At 36.6% G+C, this 22,481-nt stretch overlaps 1 protein-coding gene across 1 annotated transcript in view; it reads left to right on the top strand.

The window, feature by feature from the left end:
• The window catches only part of CDH8 (cadherin 8), a 334,233-nt gene that overhangs the window by 134,272 nt on the left and 177,480 nt on the right, over window positions 1–22,481 (top strand). The window contains exon 3 of the mRNA XM_028095485.2: window positions 5,748–5,867. Within this exon, the coding sequence (XP_027951286.2) occupies window positions 5,748–5,867 (120 nt within the window). The remainder of the gene's footprint in view (window positions 1–5,747; window positions 5,868–22,481) is intronic.

Genomic DNA, 22,481 nt, shown 5'->3' with positions numbered 1-22,481 from the left:
TCTTAGTTTGTCAGCAAACTGGAACCTCTAACCTGACAGTGTAAAATATTTGATGGTTAATTTTGCTTGTAGTGTTTGCTGTCATCATGGGGGAAGATGTGTGGGTCCTGCTAATGGGCGGGAACCTTCAGGTGTGGCAGGAGGCAAATGATACCGCGAGCCCTCTATTAATATCCAAGCACACATTGGCAAATCTCACTTAACCAAGAAACTAAATGCAGAAAAATGGGCTTATTAAAAGCAGAATTCACCTTGGAATTGACATATTCATACTTGAATTGATACTAACAGGATGCATTGTGGTGACAGGGATCATTTTTGTTGACAACAGCTATATTATTATAATTAGGATCAGCTCAAGTTGGATCATAATAGGGGCTTTCTTGGAGAAATGGCACAGTGTCAAATTTGTAGTCACTAGCTAAATGAGTCTCTTGTATCCTCGACAAAGGGACAAAAACAGTTCCAAATGAAAACACAAACAGAGAATCCTGTTGTTATATTTCCTGGGTATTACGCAGAGTCCTATTTATCACACACCAACACTTGCTGCTTTGAAGAAACATTATCCTGCAAGGTTTACACTTTTCAATTTGCCTCTGTGGTCTGCATTCTGCATGCATTTCCATGGAGAAGCCTACACCGCAGTTTGACTAGCAATCTTTTTTGCTGCAAGATTAACCTCAAAGCATCCATTTTCCCCCCTCTGGGTAATCACTTGACAAATGCATCCACAAAACCTCTATACACATCTATTCCAGTGTACAGGTGCATCAACAGTCTTGAATCACTATTAGGAGAAATATTATTCTTGACGGGAAGTAGTGCTGCCTTTTCATTTCCAGACGTCTAAAGTTGAAGGATGTGGATTTCCCGGGAAGCCAGGCATCAGGCAGAAATATCATGGATGAGGATGTGGGTAAAAGCTTGCCTTAGCCATGTTGCATTGCCCGGCAGAGTAGTTCATCTTGGCAAGAGTGTGGGATTTGCATGGTCTGAGAGATACAGCATTCATTTGAATGCCACCTATTCAAATAACATCGAAAAACTTGTGCTGATGACGTGCTCAGTGCCTGGCCTTGTGCTTGCTACATCAAAATCCATTTTATTTTTGAGCCCACAGCAATTTTATACCACAGATGAAACTGACATGAGATGATCTAAATGGTTTGAGAAAGTGAGGTTGTGTGTGTGTGTGTGTGTGTGTGTGTATTTTCTAAGTTACTTTCTTATTAAGGACATGAACGTACTGTTACATTTGGGAATGTCTTTTTGTGTTTTCCCCTCAAATTTAAGGAAATCCACTGCCAGGAAAATAATTAGGCAAAGCTACACCTATAAACTACGACATCCACCACCACTTAAAGTGATAGAAGACTAGTTTGTTGTTCAGTCTCTCACGTACACACACGTAATGTACATATAATAACAGTGAGAGTAAGCTCTCAGAAATAGCAAAGTCAATGACTCTTCATTACTTTTTCCATAACTTACTATATTTAATTATCTCAACAAGCCTAGGAGGTTGCAGTTACTGTTACCTTCCTCTTTATGGATTTGGAAACCAAAGCTTAGACAAGTATTGTTACTTTGGCCAAGGACACAAGACTCCTAGAAGTTGAAGATGGATATAAGTGTCCCTGGGTTGCCTGGGTGGCTCAGTCGGTCGAGTGTCCAACTCTTGATTTCGGCCCAGGTCGTGATCAGGGTCATGGGTGGGATCGAGCCCCACGTTGGGCTCTGCACTCAGTGTGGTGTGTGCTTGTCCCTCTCCCGCCCTCCCCAATAAAAAAATTAAAAAATAAATAAATAAATAAATAAATAAATAAAATATTAAAAAAAATAATACAAGTATCCTGGTTCAAGACAATATGACTCCAAACATACCTTCTTAGTCACTCATCTCTACTTAATATCATGTCATTTGATTCTTACACAGAACTTTGAGGTGTGCAAAATAAATAATGATCATCTTTGCATGTATAAAAAAAACCCTGAATCACAGAGCATGGAAATGGTGGAAATCTGGCCCATTACTCCTGCCTCAGTGTTTGGTAATGTGATAGGACAATTAGATAACATCAAGTTATGGTAATCAATGACAATAGGATCATCATCAGTCTTGTCATAGTAAACTTCCCAGGAAATAACCCCAACTTCCATTTAAGGAGAAATAATCTCCATGAGCGTTTATGCAGTTTGAATAGTTTTAAAAAATGCTTCATATAAACAAATCTGAAGAATTCTTCAAAGTAATCACAATAGAAATTAATGTTTCTGTGGAGAAGAGTGAAGTTAAATTTTAACAATGTCCGGCACCCACTATGGTCATTCTGAACTACGGCTTTACCTAAGAGTTGCCTGAGAAGAGTTTTAAAAATACTCCACCAGCATCCCCGTATTGCCACACCATAGATATGAAAGGTAGCCCAAATGTTCGACTATTTTCTTTTTTTTTTAGATTTTATTTATTTATTTGACAGAGAGAGACACACCGAGAGAGGGAACACAAGCAGGGGGCGTGGGAGAGGGAGAAGCAGGCTTTCCATGGAGCAGGGAGCCTGATGGGGGGCTCTATCCCAGGACCCTGGGATCATGACCTGAGCTGAAGGCAGATGCCCAACGACTGATCACCCAGGCGCCCCACTTTGACTATTTTTCAAGCTAGATTCTGAAATGTAGGCAGAGTTGGTACTCATAGGCTTAGCATGTGGTCATTTGTGTGCTAAACCTCTATATATATTATTTGGTTTAACCCTCACAATAATTCTGATATGTATTGTAGATTTGAAGTTTGAGGCTAAGGCAGGTTAAATGATTGGCCCAAAGAGATGGGTAATTATTCAGTGTAGGTTGGAAGTATTCCATCTGCAAAACCGTGATCCACATATTACCCTGCCCAAACGCACCCATGGCACACATATATGCAGTGATTCTGTCATTGTTCAGAAATCTGTTGATTTATTTATTCTCTGTGAAGGCGTTTCTCAATTTAAGAGTCATCCCCTAGCAGGTAGTTTTAGTAATGATAGGAATCTCTAACTATTTGTTCACCTCTTTGTTTCCAGTGCCTAGGCAGTGACTAGAATGGAGTACTCACCCTCATTAGCTTAACATCATACTTTATTTTTCTGATAATGTGTTATCTCATAATGGGGGAAAGACATTTCTCCTAAAAAAAAGTTAAACACACAAGGCAACTCAATAAAGCAAAACAGTTGTTTCATGGTCTTCTGCATGGAAGAGTTCACTCTTTCTTATCAGTCTCTGTATTATGAGCACTCAGTAACTCCTGAGTCTTTTTCTTGCTATTCATTCTTTTTTTTTTTTTCTTTAACTTTTTCTGAACTAATTGTAGACTTAGGGGAAAGTTGCAAATAAAGTTCCATATACCCCTCACCCAGTTTACCGTCATTTTAACATCTTACGGAAACTTAGTGCAAGGATGAAAACAAGAAAATGAGCATTGAGATCCTAATTTATTGTTAATTTTTTTTTGTCACCCCCTAACTGGACCTCTGCTGTAACCTCATAACAGTCTGATCTCCTAACCTTCAGTGTCTCTGCCTCCAATTAAATCTGGGGGCAATGATAGAGAACAGGCCCACAGCATGGGTTTGGTCTCTTAACTGAAAAATCATCTCTGGTTCCTACAGGATAAGCTGACAGTCCCCATCTTGGGATTCAAATGACCCCTGCATTTCGTGCTCCAGCTTATATCTCCAAAGTTAGCTTGATGATTGATTTTTCCAGTCATTATTTCCTCTTAAAATTTATTTATTTCCCTTTTCTCCTCTTACCCGGAAGGTTTTCCTCCAATTCTTCTCCATCCCACATGATATTCAAGTAACTCCAAATATTGTACTTTCCTGTGTGCGTCTCTACCGGCTAGTTGATGAGCTGTTTGTGAGAGCGAGTCTTATATTATTTTTTTCTTCAACATTGTTCCCAGTGTCTGGTGGAATGTGGAATGTATCATACAAACAACATTAGGTGCTTTTTCTTTCTTTTTTTTCCCCTAACTGTACATTTTGTAGAATCTCTGAATCATCCTTCTGAGTAGAAATTTCCAATATTATAGGACTATCAACTGCTCAACAAACATTACTACTACATTTTCCTATACAGTGACCATAATTCAAACCCTTGAAAGTATTTTGATTGGCACGATCTTGTAAAAGCTCTATCCTATTTCAGTAAAAAGGGAGGTCTGCTGCTCAGACTCCCCCCCGCCACCTCCGTGCCTTTTGGGTTGAAAACACTCTTCCCCCATGCTGCTTGAGAGTGCTGATTGTTGGCATCTCAAGGGCTGATGATCATCCAGCTGAGGAGAGCTGCCTGCCCGAAGGCCAAGGCTCCATTCTCAGAGGGGTTCCTACATCCACTAACTGGTCAGTACTGGATTTAAAGGTCTGGCCCCATTTCCTCAGTGACCATCCCAGTGGTAGATTGTCCAGTGGAGTCTGTGAATGCATCACACCCCACAGTTCCTTCTGCCCAATATTGACCTGTTCACTCCCCCACAGATATCAATTGAAGAGAACTTCCCAATAAAAATTCTGCAAGAAATCTATCTCAGCGTCTTCTTGCCAGGGAGCTCCATCTCTGACACTTAAATTTCTCATTAAATCATTAGATTATTCATGTGCCCATTCATTCAGTTATCAGTATGTTTGATAATTATTATGTGTCTGACACTGGATGAAGGACACTGACTCTGCCCTCACAGACCTTGAAGCCCGTTACGACACCAGACATCTCTAATTTCTCCCAGTTTCAGCAGTTCCCAGAATTTCACACAGTCTCTCAGACTACTTTGCCTTTACTTATGCTTGATTTACTGCTTGGAATTCCTTCCCTGTCCTTCTCTGGTTAAACTCTACCTGTCTTTAATAATGTAACTCAAATGCAATGTCTCTCAGGAAGCAGTCCCTGACCCCGCTCTCTGGAGTAAGTGAGAGATCCAAACGTGGTGCTGTTGCATTCAGCTGAATTTCTATATGCATGTGTGTCTGTCCCCTCCTCTAACCTTCCACCACCCAACTGTACACTTCCTAAATGTAGATTTTATCTTAGTATATATACTTCACATCAGGCAAGCTATTTGTGCTCAATTGCTGAACGAATGAGTGAATAGCAAATAGAAAATGAATCTAAAAAAAAAAAAAGGTTTGACTCTGTTATCCATAAGGCCTAATTACCTAAACATACTGATTAATTGGTGGTTCCAATCCAATTTTATATTCTGAGGAATTAGATGAAATGGATGAAATACTCCTCTGATATTTTTGAGCAGCTTTTTTTTTCTCAGGTATATTCAGTTGTACTGCGGCAAAACTTAAATGCTACATATTATATCATCATATCATTAACCTAGTGTTTCATGTGTCTTTGATATGTTTCCTTTTCATATTCTCCAAGCCCACATGAATCTGAGATAGATACCTTTAAAATGAAAACTACAAAGGATTCTTAAGTAATATAGATTCTAAAAGGGTTATCTTTATATAGTACTCCAACCTAGCAGTACCCTTCTTTTAAAAGACTTGGATATTTTTGAAGTTATGACAGAGTAGTTTATCTCCATATTTTTGAAGAGATTTCTTTTTTTCTTTATTCCCACACATGGATTTCTGTATGATATGTTTGGCAAAATTTAGCTCTTGGCAAAGAATACCGTGTTAATTATTATCTTTTTCTCTCCCTCTTTTTTCTTTTCTTTCTTTCTTTTTCTTTTTTTTTTTTAGGTACGTCTGTCACTAATGTAACAGCTACTGATGCTGATGACCCAGTTTATGGAAACAGTGCAAAGTTGGTTTATAGTATCTTGGAAGGGCAGCCTTATTTTTCCATTGAGCCTGAGACAGGTTTGTGGCCTAAATTTTGAATTCTATTTACCATGTTATTGCTTCAGGGAAACACTTTTCTTGGGATTTGGATTATGAAATCTTATGGTTAAGTACTTCACTGCCTGTATCAATAATATTTGAATGTGTTATTTCTGTGCAGTGTGTGGCACATGGCAAGCCCAACAATCATTTTGATACTGATTAAAACAAATGGCAGACCCTTTGTAGAATATCACCTGTTTAACAGATGGCCTGGTACAATTTTTCATCCTGGGGGGAAAATGTGCTTATACATCAGGCACACTGAAATATCAGATTTAAGAATAAAGTTAGTTGCTTATTGGATGTATGATGCTTGGCACGTAACATTTATAAATCTCTTTAAGTTTCAACTCCCCTATCTCTAAACTGGGTATGGAATCTACTTACTAGTGTTATGATGAAGATCAATCAGGTAATGAACGTCAACCATGTAGTGCATGGCGTGTGATAATCATTCAATGGATGGATATCGCTAGATTTGCTATTAGATTCGTTATTTATAAATCAGGATCCTGAAGACTTTAGAAATCATTAAGTTATTTTTACAAAACAAAACAAAACAAAACTTTTTACTGATTAGGAAAATAATTTCATAAGATTGTAGTATTTGCAAGTGAAGATATATCTTCCTGTTGTTTAATTTTAACAATGTATTAAGAGAGTAAGGCCACTTTGTCAGACATTTTATAATCCTGTGGGATTTTTGGCAGCACATATAAAAAAATCTTACAAATAACATCTTTTGTGTGAATTTTTATTTTGTATCTGTGGTTTGGTCTGCAGATTTCCAAAGTGAAAAATTCAATATACGGCTTCATACACATACAATATAATTTCTTCAGTTCATGAGTTTTCAGGATTATTGAGATAAATTTCCATGTCTTACCATTAAGTCAATTATTAATTAAATTAAAAATTTAAAGCCTCTCTTTGCCTTTTTTTTTAATTCAAAGAGCAAAATCCTCATGCATTTAAAAGTGAGAAAAAGTACATTTATATATAAATAGGTCATGGCTTAAAATTGAATTTAGATTTAGGAACAGGAAAGAACACTTCTAAAACACATTAATTAGGGGCATAATTACATATTCTTCCTCGGTGAAGAAGGAAGTCTCTCATAAACTTCATCTCATTTGGGTTCCTTGATGACCCTAGGGGAAGTGGTAGAGAAGGTAGTCAGCTGAAAGAGAGAGAGAGAGAAAAGTCTGGAGATGTCCTTTCCGCCAAAGTCACAGTGACAGAGTTGGGGACAGAACTGGGACTCATACCCTGGTCCTTAATCTCAAAGCCATCTTTGAACTTCACTTTCCCTAGGTAATAACTATGGTATAGGGGCTTCTGTAAAACAGAAATTGTTGATTGCTTGAGTGGAGTTAAATCATTTTCTCCTTTGCTCTTTGCCTATTTGTTCATTGGATCTTTTTGTTCACCAAGCCCAGTGTAATCCAGCAAAAATTAATTCAGCATTCACTGTGTGCCAGGCATTGAATTAAATAAAAGGAGAAAAATTCACAAAGGCTAATGTCAGCCTGCAAGTATCCCACAACCCATTTCGGAAGACAGTTTTTTGCTTTCAACATAAACACAAGGAAGCATGGTGATACCATTTAAATAATTTATATATCAAGAATAAATTGCTATGAGGTATAGACAATAAAATCCCCCTACTAAGTCAGAGGATTTGGGTACTTTTAAGTCTCATTGACATGTATTGCCCCTTGCTTAATCAAATGTCAGCAACATTTAATATTTGCATTTTTACCCAGCATAATGTCTGTCTGTCTCAACATACATTTATTTTATCATTCTAATTTGAAAGATACAAAATTATCTGGTTTATATTTTAGAAAGTGTATTCTGATAACTGTTGTGGGAAATGTAATGGGGAGAAATGATACTTGAAGAATGTATATAGTGATTGTTTAATAAATATTGGTAGAGTCAAGTTGTGATTTTTAAAGCAGACACAATGCTGAAGGAAACAGAGGCTAAATTCAATAATCAATAATCAGCCTAAGTTATTTTCTTGCAACATAAATATGTACAAGTGAAATATAAATATTTTTGTGTAAATGCCTCCATAATTACTCTTGAGTGTGTTCAAAGGGAAACAGAGTGTAAATTGTTCCTAAAGAATCTAAACTTGACTCTATCTGTGAGGCCTTTTCTCTCTTTAAAAGAAAAACTTTTTTTTGATACTGGTATGAATGTGTGTGTGTGTGTTGTGTGTTTGTGAGTGTTTGTGGTAGAGAAGGGCATAAGTGTTACGCGAATCTAAACTTGACTCTATCTGTGAGGCCTTTTCTCTCTTTAAAAGAAAAACTTTTTTTTGATACTGGTATGAATGTGTGTGTGTGTGTTGTGTGTTTGTGAGTGTTTGTGGTAGAGAAGGGCATAAGTGTTACGCGAATCTAAACTTGACTCTATCTGTGAGGCCTTTTCTCTCTTTAAAAGAAAAACTTTTTTTTGATACTGGTATGAATGTGTGTGTGTGTGTTGTGTGTTTGTGAGTGTTTGTGGTAGAGAAGGGCATAAGTGTTACGCAGAAACAGATTAAGAACACTTTAAAATTTTTTATATTAGAAAAATAGAGAAAAAAATGCAAAGATCAGGGAGCATTTGGGTTTTTTGTTTTGTAAGCAAATGGCAAGTGAATACACTTTCTGGTGACCAAAAGACGTGTATCAGTTACTGTGTCCTCTGGAAGACACTGAGAAGAAGTGGCTTAGCGGGTAAGGACTATAAAAGATAAAAGAAGCACTGTCTTAGTTCTGGCTGCTATAACAAAGTACCTTAAACTGGGTGGCTTGTAAGAAACAGAAATTTGTTTCTCACAGCTCTTGAGGCTAGAAGTCTGAGCTCAGGGTGCCTGCATGGTAGAATTCCAGTGAGTGCCGGCTTCTAGATTGCAGAGGGCTGGCTTTTTATATCCGTGTGGAAAGAGAGTGAGCTAGCTGGCTTCTTTGAATATGAACACTAATACTATTTTTTAGGGCTTTACTCTCGTGATCACATTGCGTATTAAAGCCACTGCCCTCGACTACCATCACATTGGGGATTGCATTTCAACCTATGAATTTTGGGAGGGACATAAGCAACCAGTCCCTAAGAGGCATGCAACAGGATTAGGTGGGGAAACCCATCATACTGTGATGCAGATCTGATAGCCATGCAAGTTAAGAGGGGAGGAAGCTAGATAAGGCAATGCATATTTGACAGCACCTAGTCCAAACCCATGGGGATCCCTGGAGCAAAGATTTCTCTTAGAAGATGTCCCATTTTTTATGTACATGGCCGGGCTCTAATACAGTCTTGCAGTGCTCACTCATCGGCTCCAATGTGTCTGGGAGGAGTAGCCCTCAGCTTGAATACTAAAAATAATCCTAGGGATCCCTGGGTGGCTGAGTTGGTTAAGGGTCTGCCCTTGGCTCAGGTCATGATCCCAGTACCTCTGACGGAGTCCCTTGGCGGGCTCCTTGCTCAGCAGGGAGCCTGCTTCTCCCTCTGTTTGCTGCTCTCCCTGCTTGTGCTCTCTCCCTCCCTCTGTCTGACAAATAAATAAATAAAATCTTAAAAAAAACAAACAAACAACTAATCCTAAAGATCATTCAGCTGGAAGATGTTAGCTAACTGCACTCTTAGGCAAATTCTTTGAAACCCTAAGCAAAATGGGTCTCTGTGGCTGTCACAACATGTGGCAAACACAAAAGAGTAAATAAATGTTAGCCCTATTAAGTCAGTGAATGTAATGTTTAAAACAGTAATATGCAGGATTAGTAGGTGTTTGGTAAATTACTTAGTCAAAACCTTACTTAATAGTAAGAGTATTAAGAAGTATATTTATTGAAAAAATTTGAAGGCTCTAAATAAAAACTATTAAGAATGTCCACTAATTTTGACCTAGGAATTTGAATTCTAGCAGAATAGAATTTCAGAGATGAGCACAGACTCATTACAAAAGACCTGTATACCCCTAATAGAGTGCCTAACAAGTGTCCCTCTACATGGCTGGTCTGTCCGTGACCTCAGGAAGTGATGCAAAATAACTGAGTCAGAAGATGTTGGCTTAAATACCATTACACATTTCTAGTCATGTGGGATCATTCCTCAGTTCCTTTTTTTGGTAGTTATTATTGTTAAAGAACCAGAATAGTGAAACTTGTATTTTGGTAATAATTTTGAAAGTTTGTTTCTCTTTAAGTTTTTAAAATTTTTTTAAGACTTAGGGCGCCTGGGTGGCTCAGTCGGTTAGGCGTCTGCCTTCATCTTGGGTCATGATCCCGGGTTCCTGGGATCGAGTCCCGCATCTGGCTTCCTGCTCCGCGGGGAGCCTGCTTCTCCCTCTCCCACTACCCCTGCTTGCGTTCCCTCTCTTGCTGTGTCTCTCTCCATCAAATAAATAAATAAAATAAATAAATAAATAAATAAAAATAAAAATTTCTTAAGGCTTAAATTTTTTAGAGCAGTATTTGGTTTAGAATATAAGAGGAAACTATAGAGATTTCTCATATATTCCTTGACCCACAAAAGCAAAGCCTCTTCCATTACCAGGATCCTTCACCGGAATAGTATACTTTTTACAGGGATGAACTTACATTGACAGTTACTAATTACTCCAAATCCATAGTTTGCCTTAGGGTTCATTCTTGGTGGTGGTGTACATTATATTGGTTTAGACACATATATAAGGATATATATCATTGTAATATCATACACATAGTTTCACTGTGCTATAAGTCCTCTGTGCTCTTTCTGTTCATTTCTCCCACCCCCCAACAACCCCTGACAACTACTGATCTTTTAACTGCGTCCATAGTTTTGCTTCAGAATGTCATGTAGTGGGCATCATAGAGTATGCAGTTTTCTTTGATTGCCTTCTTTCACTTAGTAATACGCATTTAAGTTTCTACCATGTCTTCCCATGACTTGATCACTCATTTCTTTTAAGAGTTAAATAATATTCCTTGTCTGGATATATCACAGTTTATTTATCCATTCACCTACTCAAGGACATCTTAGTTCCTTCCAGGTTTTGGAAATTATGAATTAAGCTGCTATAATATAAACATCCATGTGCAGGTTTTTGTGAAGACACACGTTTTCCCCTCCTTGGGTCAAATACCAAGGAGTGTGGAATTGTATGGTGAGAGTATATTTAGTTTGGTAAAAAATTGCCACACTGTTTCCCAAAGTGTCTGTAGCATTTTGCATTCCAGGCAACAATGAATGGAAGTTCTTGTTGCTCCATCTCCTCATCTGAATTTTTTGTCAGTGTTCCAGATTTTGGCCTTCTAATAGGTGTGTAGTTGTATCTTATTGTTTTTATTTGCATTTCCCTGATGACATATGATGTAGTGAATCTTGTTATAAGCTTATTTGCCATCTCTACGTCTTCTTTGGTGATGTGTCTACTAAGGTTGTTGCACTTTTTTTTTTTTAATTTCCTTGTTTTCTTATTTAGTTTTCAGATTCTTTTGTGTATTTCAGAAAACAGTCGTTTATCATATATGTCTTTGCAAACATTTTCTTCAATTTTGTGGCTTGTCTTTTCATTTAGTGAAATACAGGACCTTTTACAGAGTAGGAATTTTAAGTTTTAATCAAGTTTCTCTTATCAGTTTGTTCATGGAGTTTGCCTCTGCCGTTATATCTGAAAAGTCATGCAAGGTCGTGTAGATTTTCTCGTATGTTCTAGGAATTTTTTAGTTCTGTGTCTTATATTTAGGTCTGTGATCCATTTTGAGTTAATATTTATGAAGGATGTAATGTCCATATTTAGATTCTGTTTTGTTCTGTTCTGATTTTGCATGTGGATACCCAGCATCATTTGTTGAAGAGATTATCTTTGCTCCACTGCTTTTCCTTTCCTCCTTTGTCAAAGGTCAGTTGACCTTATTTATGTGATCCCATTATGGGATTTCTATTCAGTTTCATTGATCTTTTTGTCTGTCCTTTCACCAATATCACACTGTCTTGATTACTGTAGCTCTGTGGTAAGTCTTGAAGTCAGGAAGCATCTGTCTTTCTAATTTGCTCTCCCTCAGTATTGTGTTGGCTATTCTGGATCTTTTACCTCTCCATATAAACTTTGGAATCAGTTTGTTGAAATCCATAAAATAATTTGCTGATATTTTGATTGGGATTGCATCAAGTCTATATAGATCAAGCTGGGAAGAACTGACATCCAGATGTCATTGAGTCTTCCTATCCATGAACATAGAATATCTTTCCATTTGTTTAGTTATTCTTTTATTTCATTCATCAGAAGTTTGACTTTTTCTCATATAGATCTTGTACACATTTGTTAGACTTATATTTAAGTATTTCAGTTTTGGGGTGCTAATATAGAAGGTTTAGTGTATTTAATTTCAAATGTATCATTGTTACATAGGAAAGCATTGACTTTGTATCCTGCAACCTTGCTGTTTGCTTATGAGTTCCAGAAGGTTTTGTTGTTGTTGTTATTTCTGTCAATTCTTTTGGACCTTCTGCATAGATGATCATGCCATCTGTGAACAGAGAGTTTGCTTTCCCTCCCAATCTGTATACTTTTTATTGCCTTTCCTTGTCTTATTGTATTAGTAAGGACTTCTAGGATGATGTTGAAAAGAAGTGGTGAGAAGATACATTCTTGTCTTGGACCTGATCTTAGTAGGAAAGCTTTAAGTTTATCACCTTTATGTATGATATTAGTTGTGGGGTTTTTGTAGGTAGTCTTTATGGAATTGAGAAAGTTCTCTTCTATTTCTAATTTTTTAACAAAGATTTATTTATTTTAGAGACAAAGAGAGAGAGAGAGAGAGCAGAGGGAGGGGGCAGAGGGAGAGAGAGTATGTCCCAAGCAGATTCTGTGCTAAGCACAGGGCCCGGCATGAGGTTAGATCTTATGATCCTGAGATCATGACCTGAGCTGAAACCAAGAGTCCAATGCCTAACTGATTGAGCCACCCAGGCAACCCTTTTCTATGTGTCTACTAATTTTTTTTATTTTTTATTGTTATGTTAATCATCTATTTCTATTTTATTAAGAGTTTTAAATCATGAATGGGTGTTGGATTTTGTTAACTGCTGTTTCTTTGTTGATATGATCATCTGATTTCTCTCTTTTAATCTGTTGATGTGATGAATTTTGTTAATTGAATTTTGGATGTTGAACCAACTTGGCATATCTGGGATAAATCTCACTTGGTCATGACATCTAACTCTTCTACTTTTTTAAGATTCAATTTGCTGATACTATATTGAAGATTTTGCATCTTCAGAGATAGATATTGGTCTGTAGTTATCATTTCTTGGAATGTCATTTGATTTTGGTATTAGAGTAATGGTGGCCTCATAGAATGAGTTAAGAAGCATTTCTTCTGCTTCTGTCCTCCAGAAGAGATTGAAGAGAATTGATATAATTTCTTTATTAAGTGCTTGGTAGAATTTACCAGTGAACCCATCTGGGCCTGTCCTCAGTTCCTTTTTATATCAGGATTTTGGCCTTACCAGTAAGAGCCAGACTTGTAGCTATAATGATCAATATTGTGACAGTGAACATTCTCTCAGCAGGCTATGAGACTTGAACATATTTATGATATTTGTAAAAAAAAATTGCCCATTGGCAACTGTCATCAAGTTCTTGATACTAGAGTATTTTTAATAAAAAGAAACCAGAGCATAGGAGACAAAAAAGAAAAAAAAATCCCATATGTGTCTTACTTTATCCTCACAAGAATGCTAGGAACTCTGGACTTTGGAACAGATAAGTTCTGCCATCCCCTTACTTGTAACATTTCAACTTAATAGAATTATTTTTTGTTGCCATAAAACATCAATCTCTCTACCTCAGGGAGAGCTCCTTCTCTTGTTTCAGATATAAACTTAAGATTGCAGAGAGATTTGCCATTTGTTCTGCTTATTATCTTCTTTGAGCTTATCATAGTCAGTAATTATCTTACATACTGACTTTATATTTTTAAGTTCTAATGCTGGAATGGATAGTCTTTGAAGGAATGGAGCTTCTCGGGTTTGTTCATTTTACATCCCTATGCCTAGCAGAATTTTTGGCACCTTGAAGTCTTTCAATAAGTATTTTAAATATGAATACAAGAAAGAAAAGAAAAGGAAGGATGGAAGGGGGAGGAAGGGAAGAATGGGTTAGTAGAGAAAAAGAAAAAGCTTGCCATAACTCACAGAGATGTGTAATGAACCAGGTAGTGATGTGTAATGAATACAGCTTGGTTTCCACTCTATATTCCTTCTGTTTTTCCTGTGGTGGGAATAACTCTGCTGTAACGTCAGATGTAGCTTTGTTGTGGTTGTTGGTGAGATTCACTTAGAGCTAAAATTCATGCCGTTTCCAAGTCTCATACTTTGTCTTAAGTGTCTAGCCAGCACAATGCTATTCTTATACTTGCAAAAATGAGCCTTGAGACTGTGATAAACTCCGCTCAGATTTAGTTCTAGATCACATATTGAGGTAGAAAAGTTAATGGGCCACCATACAAAGAAGGAATGGTTATTAACATATCTTCCTATTCCAGAGGTCACCGTGATAATAATATAACAACAACAACAAAAACAAACGAAGGGAAACTATTTTTGTGTTTCTACAGTTTTCTAGGTTTGACAGAGCACTAAACCAAACTGTAGAGGGAAGAGTTTCTGTCTCCACTCTGCAAATGAAAGAACTATGTTTCAGAGAGAGTGTAAGGTAAAATACTTTCTCCATCTATAAATAAAATTACCTGTCAAGTTAAACAACAGGAAGAATAACAACAACAAGAATATAAACAAAAATAGCCCTCATTTATTGGACACTTATTATGTCCTTGGCATTGTGCTAACTGGGTTTGCATGCATTATCAAATTTATTTTAATTTATTGCACACAGTATTTTGAGATAGTTTCTCATCTCAGATTTACTTAAGAGAGACAGAGGGTCAGAATTGATAGATTTCTTACACAAGGGGCTTGAAGGAAGATTCAAAGTGAGTCTGTCTGATTTCAAGTTCCATTTTTTCAACAGTCTCCTATACCCCCACTTGACTTCCAAGTATTGTAGCTGATCCCTGGGGCTATCGATGATTTAGAAAGGGACTTGTAAAACTTTGAAGCAGGTCCAGGTATACAATATACCTAGACATAGAAGGCAGTTTGGTGTCAGAGAAGATGTAAATAGTAGTAATTGTAAAATGAATTGTCATTTTTTAATGAATAGCTTTAAAAGGCTGAAAATAGCTTATTTGTAGTCTGTAAATACTTTCTTTTTTTATTTTTCCCTCCTTGCTACCCCAATACCATATGTTTGCTTGTAACATTTTGGGCACAGACAGGGAGAAATTGGCATTTATTTAAAAAGCACTAATTTGAGGCAGCCACGAGAAAACACTTGCAGTCCGTCCTAAGTGATTGAAGATGGAAAGTCTAAATGAAATGCAAGGCAAGTGAATAATAAATGCTTAGTTATCCTCAAAAACCAGGGTAAAGTTGCAGGATGGTCTAAACTTTGCTCCAGGCAAGAAAGAATATGAAAAATGGCCTGCTTAAAAATAAACTAACTTAATTCATTGACCTTTTTTTTTGAAACTCAGAACATCGTTCTTCATTGGATACAAATAACATTTGTCTCAGTAGAACCTATAAAAATGAGCTAAAGAAAAAATACTCTTTGGGGAAAAAAATCCATGTAATGAATGGTTCTCTTTTAGAAAAATCAAGATAATACATGGACTCTTCATGGAATGCCTTCATGGAATTGAATGCATTTTTATGCATTCTGAGTCAAAGTGATAAATTGCAAACACACAGGATTTTTTTTTTTTTAAATCAGTATTGCATGGATTATCATTTTCCCTGCCAAGGGAGCTGGCCAAAGAATACTCTTAGTGTAGATTTTTGAGAAGAAATATTTAGATAAATTCAGGCAGACCAACAATTCTAGATTATGCATTGATAAGTAGGAATGTCTTTGCAATTCACATCAATCAATGGACTATTACTCAGCCATCAAAAAAGAAAAATGTTACCTTTTGCAATGACCTGGATGGAACTAAAGGGTATTATGCTAAGTGAAATAAGTCAATCAAAGAAAAACAATTATCATATGATTTCACTCATATGTGGAATTGAAGAAACAAAACAGAGGATCATAGGGGAAGGGAAGAAAAAATAAAATAAGACAACATCAGAGAGGGAGACAAACCATAAGAGACTCTTAACTCTAAGAAACAAACTGACAATTACTGGAGCGGAGGTGGTTGGGCAGATGGGGTAACTGGGTGACAGGCATTAAGGAGGGCATGCGATGTAATGAGTACTGGGTATTATATACAACTGATGAATCACTGAACTCTACTTCTGAAACTAATAATATACTATATGTTAATTAATTGAATTTCATTACAATTAAGTTACTTTTGAAAAAGGAAAAGAAAGTTGCTAAAATTATAAAAAAATATATTTAGTCAGTGTCAACACTGATAGGTCATGTTCTAGGCATCAAGGGTGCAATGTTGTATGTGATAAATCCTAAAAGGAGAGATATATGGGTAACTTAAATGGTCTGATAATACAGAACACATACCAGAATTCATGATGTAGGGATGGAGAGAAATGCCAACTAAGTAAACATGTGTAGAAAAAGAAGAACAAGGGAGCCTTTTTCTGGAAAAATGCTCACTTTAACAAGTGATTGGTGTAGGGTAGGGAAAACTGTTACATAAAGTCTTACAGCAAGAGGAAATGAAAGGGATATGTCGTCATAAAAAAATGGCTATTGGGGTGATACTGAGAAATTAAATAGTTTCCAATCAGAAGCTTTTTTTTGTTTTTCCTTTAAGAGGTTATTCTGTATAAAATAAATTTAGACTAGAATTTAAAAATTGAAGCTTCCACTAATTTTCTGCATGAATTTGGATGAGTACTGTCACCTCTTGGGACTAAGTATCCAGTCCTAAAAAACAGTGATATAAATACCTTTTCCAGTCATTCATAATATTGGGGGAGGACACCATATATTGCATACTTTGTTTTTGATCTTTGCAAACTAAGAATATCTTTAATAATTATTAATTTTTATTTTTATTGAATCAGGCAAAATACGATTTTTTTATAGGAATTTCCATTTAGAACAACCCAAAGGGTTTGTTTGCATTAATGGTAGATAGAAAAGTACTTCAGCAATACTAAATACAAGACACATTTCTATTAAAACTACTGGATTTCTGAAACTAGTAATATACTGTATGTTAATTAATTGAATTTAAATATAAAATATATATAAATAAAAAAACTGCTGGATTTGGAGTTGGAAGTTTGACTGCAAGGTAGGAGTGCCTTCGAGAGGAAGGGAGCTGGTGTGTCCGGTTGCCTAGGGAACTTACATCATAGGGGATAAAGACCTGTTCCTAAGTGCTGGCCAAAAGCTGAGGCATCTCCACCCATCACACAGTGGACTTGCTTTTAAAAATCCCAGAATACCATAGATCATGCCTTCCCATGAAGTGAGTGGCCAGTAATAGGGAAGGGGCAGGGATACATGTAGAGTCTCTTCTAAGTCTCCTGGAAGGACAGGGTCTCTCCCTGGAGAAGTCAGGCATGAAGCCAATAGACAGGAGGATTTGGACTGAGCCAATGAGGAATTTTCTCACCTTTGGGGATAACCCCCTGTTGCAGTCTTCATTCAGTTTATGTTTTCTTTAACGGTGGAGTGCATAGATTTCTATAATTTTGGAGGAAAGAATACACGCAGAGAGACATCCCTTTTCAAACATAATGCATGCGTGTTCACACGCGCACACGCGCGCATCCACAAACACATTCAGAGCAACTAAAGAGGGGAGGAAAGTATCAGCAGGTGAGTCTGCTTGTTTTAGGCCAAAAGAGAGGACGGAAAGAAACAGCAGCCTTTCTTATGTTCCTACTTCAACATTTCAGGTAGAAGAACCACCAGTGAATACTGAGTAGAGATTGTAGGTAGCGACAAACTATATGCCAGTGTCTTTATTCTCTTATTTAATTCCTATATCATGTAGTAGCTATTCTAAGATAAATTATTAATTTTTCCTAATTATATTATGAAGATTTTTGAGGTTTAATGATATGGCAAAGTCAGGTAGGTAACAAGTGTTTCGTACATATAGCTCACGATAAATATCTGTTGAACAAATGGATGGATGAATAAATTAAAGTGTGTGATTCTATCTGTACCTAAATGTAAAAATGATTGTGTTATGATGACAAAATTTAATTTTAAATATCCAATAGATCAGTATTCTAATCTAATCAATATTTATAGATAGTATTCCCAACAAATCCTGTCCCACCCCAGTTTCACTGATGAACTCCTCATGTCCCGGTGAGCATGACTGCTGGTGTTTGCATACACCAACTTAATATTTATTTTCCTACTTGGAATCTCCTGTGGGAGGTAAAGTAGGTTGAGTAGGTGTTGTGGTCAGATTAATTGTTTTATGACTACTAAAAATAATCTCTCTACCCCAAGCACAGAGAACAATTAAATGTATTGGGGTAAATTAAGAGTAGTGTTATGTCATGTTACTTACACCTTTGGACAGTTTTTGAAAAAAATCCAGAAGGAGCTGTCCAGTGCTGACCATAACTGAGGTTGAAGGGATGCATTTTTAGAGAGACCATGGCATTTGAATGTGCATAGAGAACAGAAAGACTATGAACCACACAGACTCCTCTACATGTAACAACTGCTGTCACCCTGGGGTGCTTTGGGTTGGATTTAGGTGGGAACCAAAGCAAATGCTTATTGCCAGTGACATCCATTCAATCTGGATAGACCAGCTAGGATCAAGGAATTTCCCCAGCTTACTTTGTATCATGTCCCTACCAAATTAAATTGTAATTTCTATCTCTATGGTGATATTCTTTCTGTCCTTTGAAATATAGCTTTGAGTTTTATTTGGACTAGTGCAAAATGACTTGGTTAAGAAGGACAAAGCTGTGTTTGCATTGATTTTATAGGAAAGAATATTTTATCTAAGAGTGTCAAAGATTAATCAGTATCCAAGAGGAGTACCTTTTGACAACCCTTATATCAGAAGTGTATATATATATGTACATATACATATATATATATATATAAAATAAAATATCATATCTGGTGTTTTTGTGTAAGGATAGCAGTAAGATTTTATTTATAGTAAGGATTTATGTGTATAATTCTACCACCCATCCTTTTGGCCTAACTCTGTAACCCAGTATTTAAGATTACCTAAGACTATACTAAACATATCACCAATGTTCAATAATTGTTTTTAAATATTGTGGTAAATACAACTTTAGATACAGCTCCCCCCAAAAGGATTATTTAATGTTCAAATGTCCTAGTTTAGAAAACAGAGTTGCACATCATAAAATTTTGTCTATAGTTATATATATATAATTATAGGAAGCTCAGAGAGGAGGTTAATTAATACTGACACCTCTATCCAAAATCTATAAAGAACTTATCAAACTCAACACCCAAAGAACAAATAATCCAATCAAGAAATGGCCAGAAGACATGAACAGACATTTTTCCAAAGAAGACATCCAAATGGCCAACAAACACATGAAAAAGTGCTCAACATCGCTCGGCATCAGGGAAATCCAAATCAAAACCTCCATGAGATACCACCTCACACTCGTCAGAATGGCTAAAATTAACAAGTCAGGAAACGACAGATGTCGGCGGGGATGTGGAGAAAGGGGAACCCTCCTACACTTTTGGTGGGAATGCAAGCTGGTGCAACCACTCTGGAAAACAGTATGGAGGTTCCTCAAACAGTTGAAAATAGAGGTACCATACAATCCAGCAATTGCACTACTGGGTATTTACCCCAAAGATACAAATGTAGGGATCCGAAGGGGTACATGCACCCCAATGTTTATAGCAGCAATGTCCACAATAGCCAAACTGTGGAAAGAACCAAGATGTCCATCGACAGATGAATGGATAAAGAAGAGGTGGTATCTATACACAATGGAATATTATGCAGCCATCAAAAGGAATGAGATCTTGCCATTTGCAACGACATGGATGGAACTGGAGGGTGTTATGCTGAGTGAAATAAGTCAATCAGAGAAAGACATGTATCATATGACCTCAGTGATATGAGGAATTCTTAATCTCAGGAAACAAACTGAGGGTTGCTGGAGTGGTGGGGGGTGGGAGGGATAGGGTGGCTGGGTGATAGACATTGGGGAGGGTATGTGCTATGGTGAGCACTGCGAATTGTACAAGACTGATGAATCACGGATCTGTACTTCTGAAACAAATAATGCAACATATGTTAAGAAAAAAAAAAAGAAGAAGATAGGAGGGGAAGAATGAAGGGGAGTAAATCAGAGGGGGAGATGAACCATGAGAGATGATGGACTCTGAAAAACAAACTGAGGGTTCTAGAGGGGAGGGGGGTGGGGGGATGGGTTAGCCTGGTTATGGGTATTAAAGAGGGCACATTCTGCGTGGAGCACCAGGTATTATGCATAAACAATGAATCATGGAACACTACCTCAAAAACTAATGATGTATGGTGATTAACATAACAGTAAAAATTATTTTAAAAAATTAAATAAATAAATAAATATAAATGATAAAATACTGACACCTCTATCATTTAAGCAAAAGTAGTCTCTCAGATACGTTCTGATGCATGAATAAGAATTCACTAAGTGGCTGGAGGAGGAAGAGGAATATAGAAATACTCCCTCTGTTCCCTTGTAAGTCATATTTCAGAAACATCCCTGTGAAATGATTTCCTCTGGGCTAAAACAGGAGAGATCATATATATATATATATATATATATATTTTTTTTTTTTTTTTTTTTTTTTTTTTTTTTGAGAAAGACAGTCACAAGGAAGAAGAATTTCAGCCATATGTGTGAGCATCCTGTCTAGTACTCACCATGCACCCTAGTTCCTAGCACTGTGCCTGCCTCATCATAATTGTTCAAGAACATGTTATAAATGAACCAATAAACACAGACAATGAAGTCAAGGTTGAGCATACTTAGAAAATGGGCATCTTCAGAAGGATTTAGGTATTGTCAATTTTGGACCACAGGGTATTTGGGATTTGAAAAATGGACACTTTTAAGAAGCTTCTATCTTTGTGCTCTCTTCTCAAATTTAACATTTATCAGCATCAAGTCCTCTGATTATTTAAGAACAGTAGGTATGACATTGCTGATAACAGACCAGGGACAAAAGGAGGTGCCTGTAGGTGCTACTTAAGAATATCCCACACCACCAATGTGTCCTTTTTAGATAATTTGTGTCTTCCCTTCCAGAAGCAGTGATCTCTAACTCATTATAGTGGCACATAACTCTGGACATTATAGTCTGTTCAGAAAATCAAATGGAAGGAAGGTACCATTTATTGATCATCTAGTTTATCCATTTCTCATAGCCGTCTTAGTAACCATGTGAAGTGGGTGCTATGAGCCTTACTTTACATAAAGGAAATAAAAGCTCTGAGCAAATTAATTTCTGGAAGATACCCAGGTCATAAAAGTCAGAGCTGATTTCCTGACCTCATCTGTCTGATTTCAAACTCTGCTGCATTAGACCTTCTATCTCCTAATAGAGAGGGTTAAGGTTGGAGAGTGGGGTGGGGAATGAGGAAAAGTCAGTGTGTTCAGGAAAAAAAAAAAGAAAGGGAAAGAAGAGAGAGACTGTAAACAGTTTAATGCCCTCTTTTAGATTTTTATTTTGAATTCAGTAAATAAATATTTATTGATCAACTCCACTCTCAGGGACAAAATGATATATGAGGTAGACATGGCCCTGACTTCATGGAGCTTACAGAACAAGTAGAGAGTTGTCAACATAAATAATTATGTTATAAATACATCAATTGGATATTTTCTTATTTATTGTCCAAAGTGTCATGAAAAAAACATGTAAGGGAATGAGATAATTGATTTATTATTGTTGTTGTTGTAGTAATTTGAAAGATTGGGCTGAATTTCGTGACAGGAAAGTAGAAAAAAATAACATTCTTGAATAATGAGAATAATTGGTTTAGAGGAATATGATTATGGATGGTTCTGTAATATTGGATAAGGCAGTCTTAAATAGAGCTACTTGCAAAAAAATAATCAGTCTCAAGAGAATCAGTCTTTAAAACCAGGGGGACTTTCCACTTGGGGCAAAACCCTGATTCAGAAGGAATTTTGAGATAAGTAGTGGTCTTTATTCCTTTCTAGTTAGAAAATTTTGTGGCTATAATTTGGAAATAAATGGATGTTTCTACCCATCCAGTTAATCAGTATTTGTAGAGTAAATAGATTTTTCAAATTTGTGTATCCCTGACACTGTGCTTAGATCAAGTGAAAAAGATACAAGTTTTGAATTCTCATAGGCAGGGACTAAGGAGCATTGGCTATATAAATAAAGTAAAAATAAAATTTTTTAATGCTTTAAAAGTTATACTAAAGTCACTTCACAATTTGTGATTATGTATAATTTCCCATTCAGAATATTACATGCAATTGTTTTATTATGAGTCAGGCTGTCTTACATGACCACAAGGAGCAGCAATATGGAATTCAGTAAATTAGTGATTTTAGTGTTCATAAGGTTAACAG

The sequence above is a fragment of the Eumetopias jubatus genome, unplaced genomic scaffold (assembly GCF_037043125.1).
Source record: "Eumetopias jubatus isolate StellerSeaLion01/CBP00866 unplaced genomic scaffold, mEumJub1_p1.0 scaffold_10, whole genome shotgun sequence".
NCBI lineage: Eukaryota > Metazoa > Chordata > Mammalia > Carnivora > Otariidae > Eumetopias > Eumetopias jubatus.
This window is presented reverse-complemented; position numbering and strand designations above follow the sequence as displayed.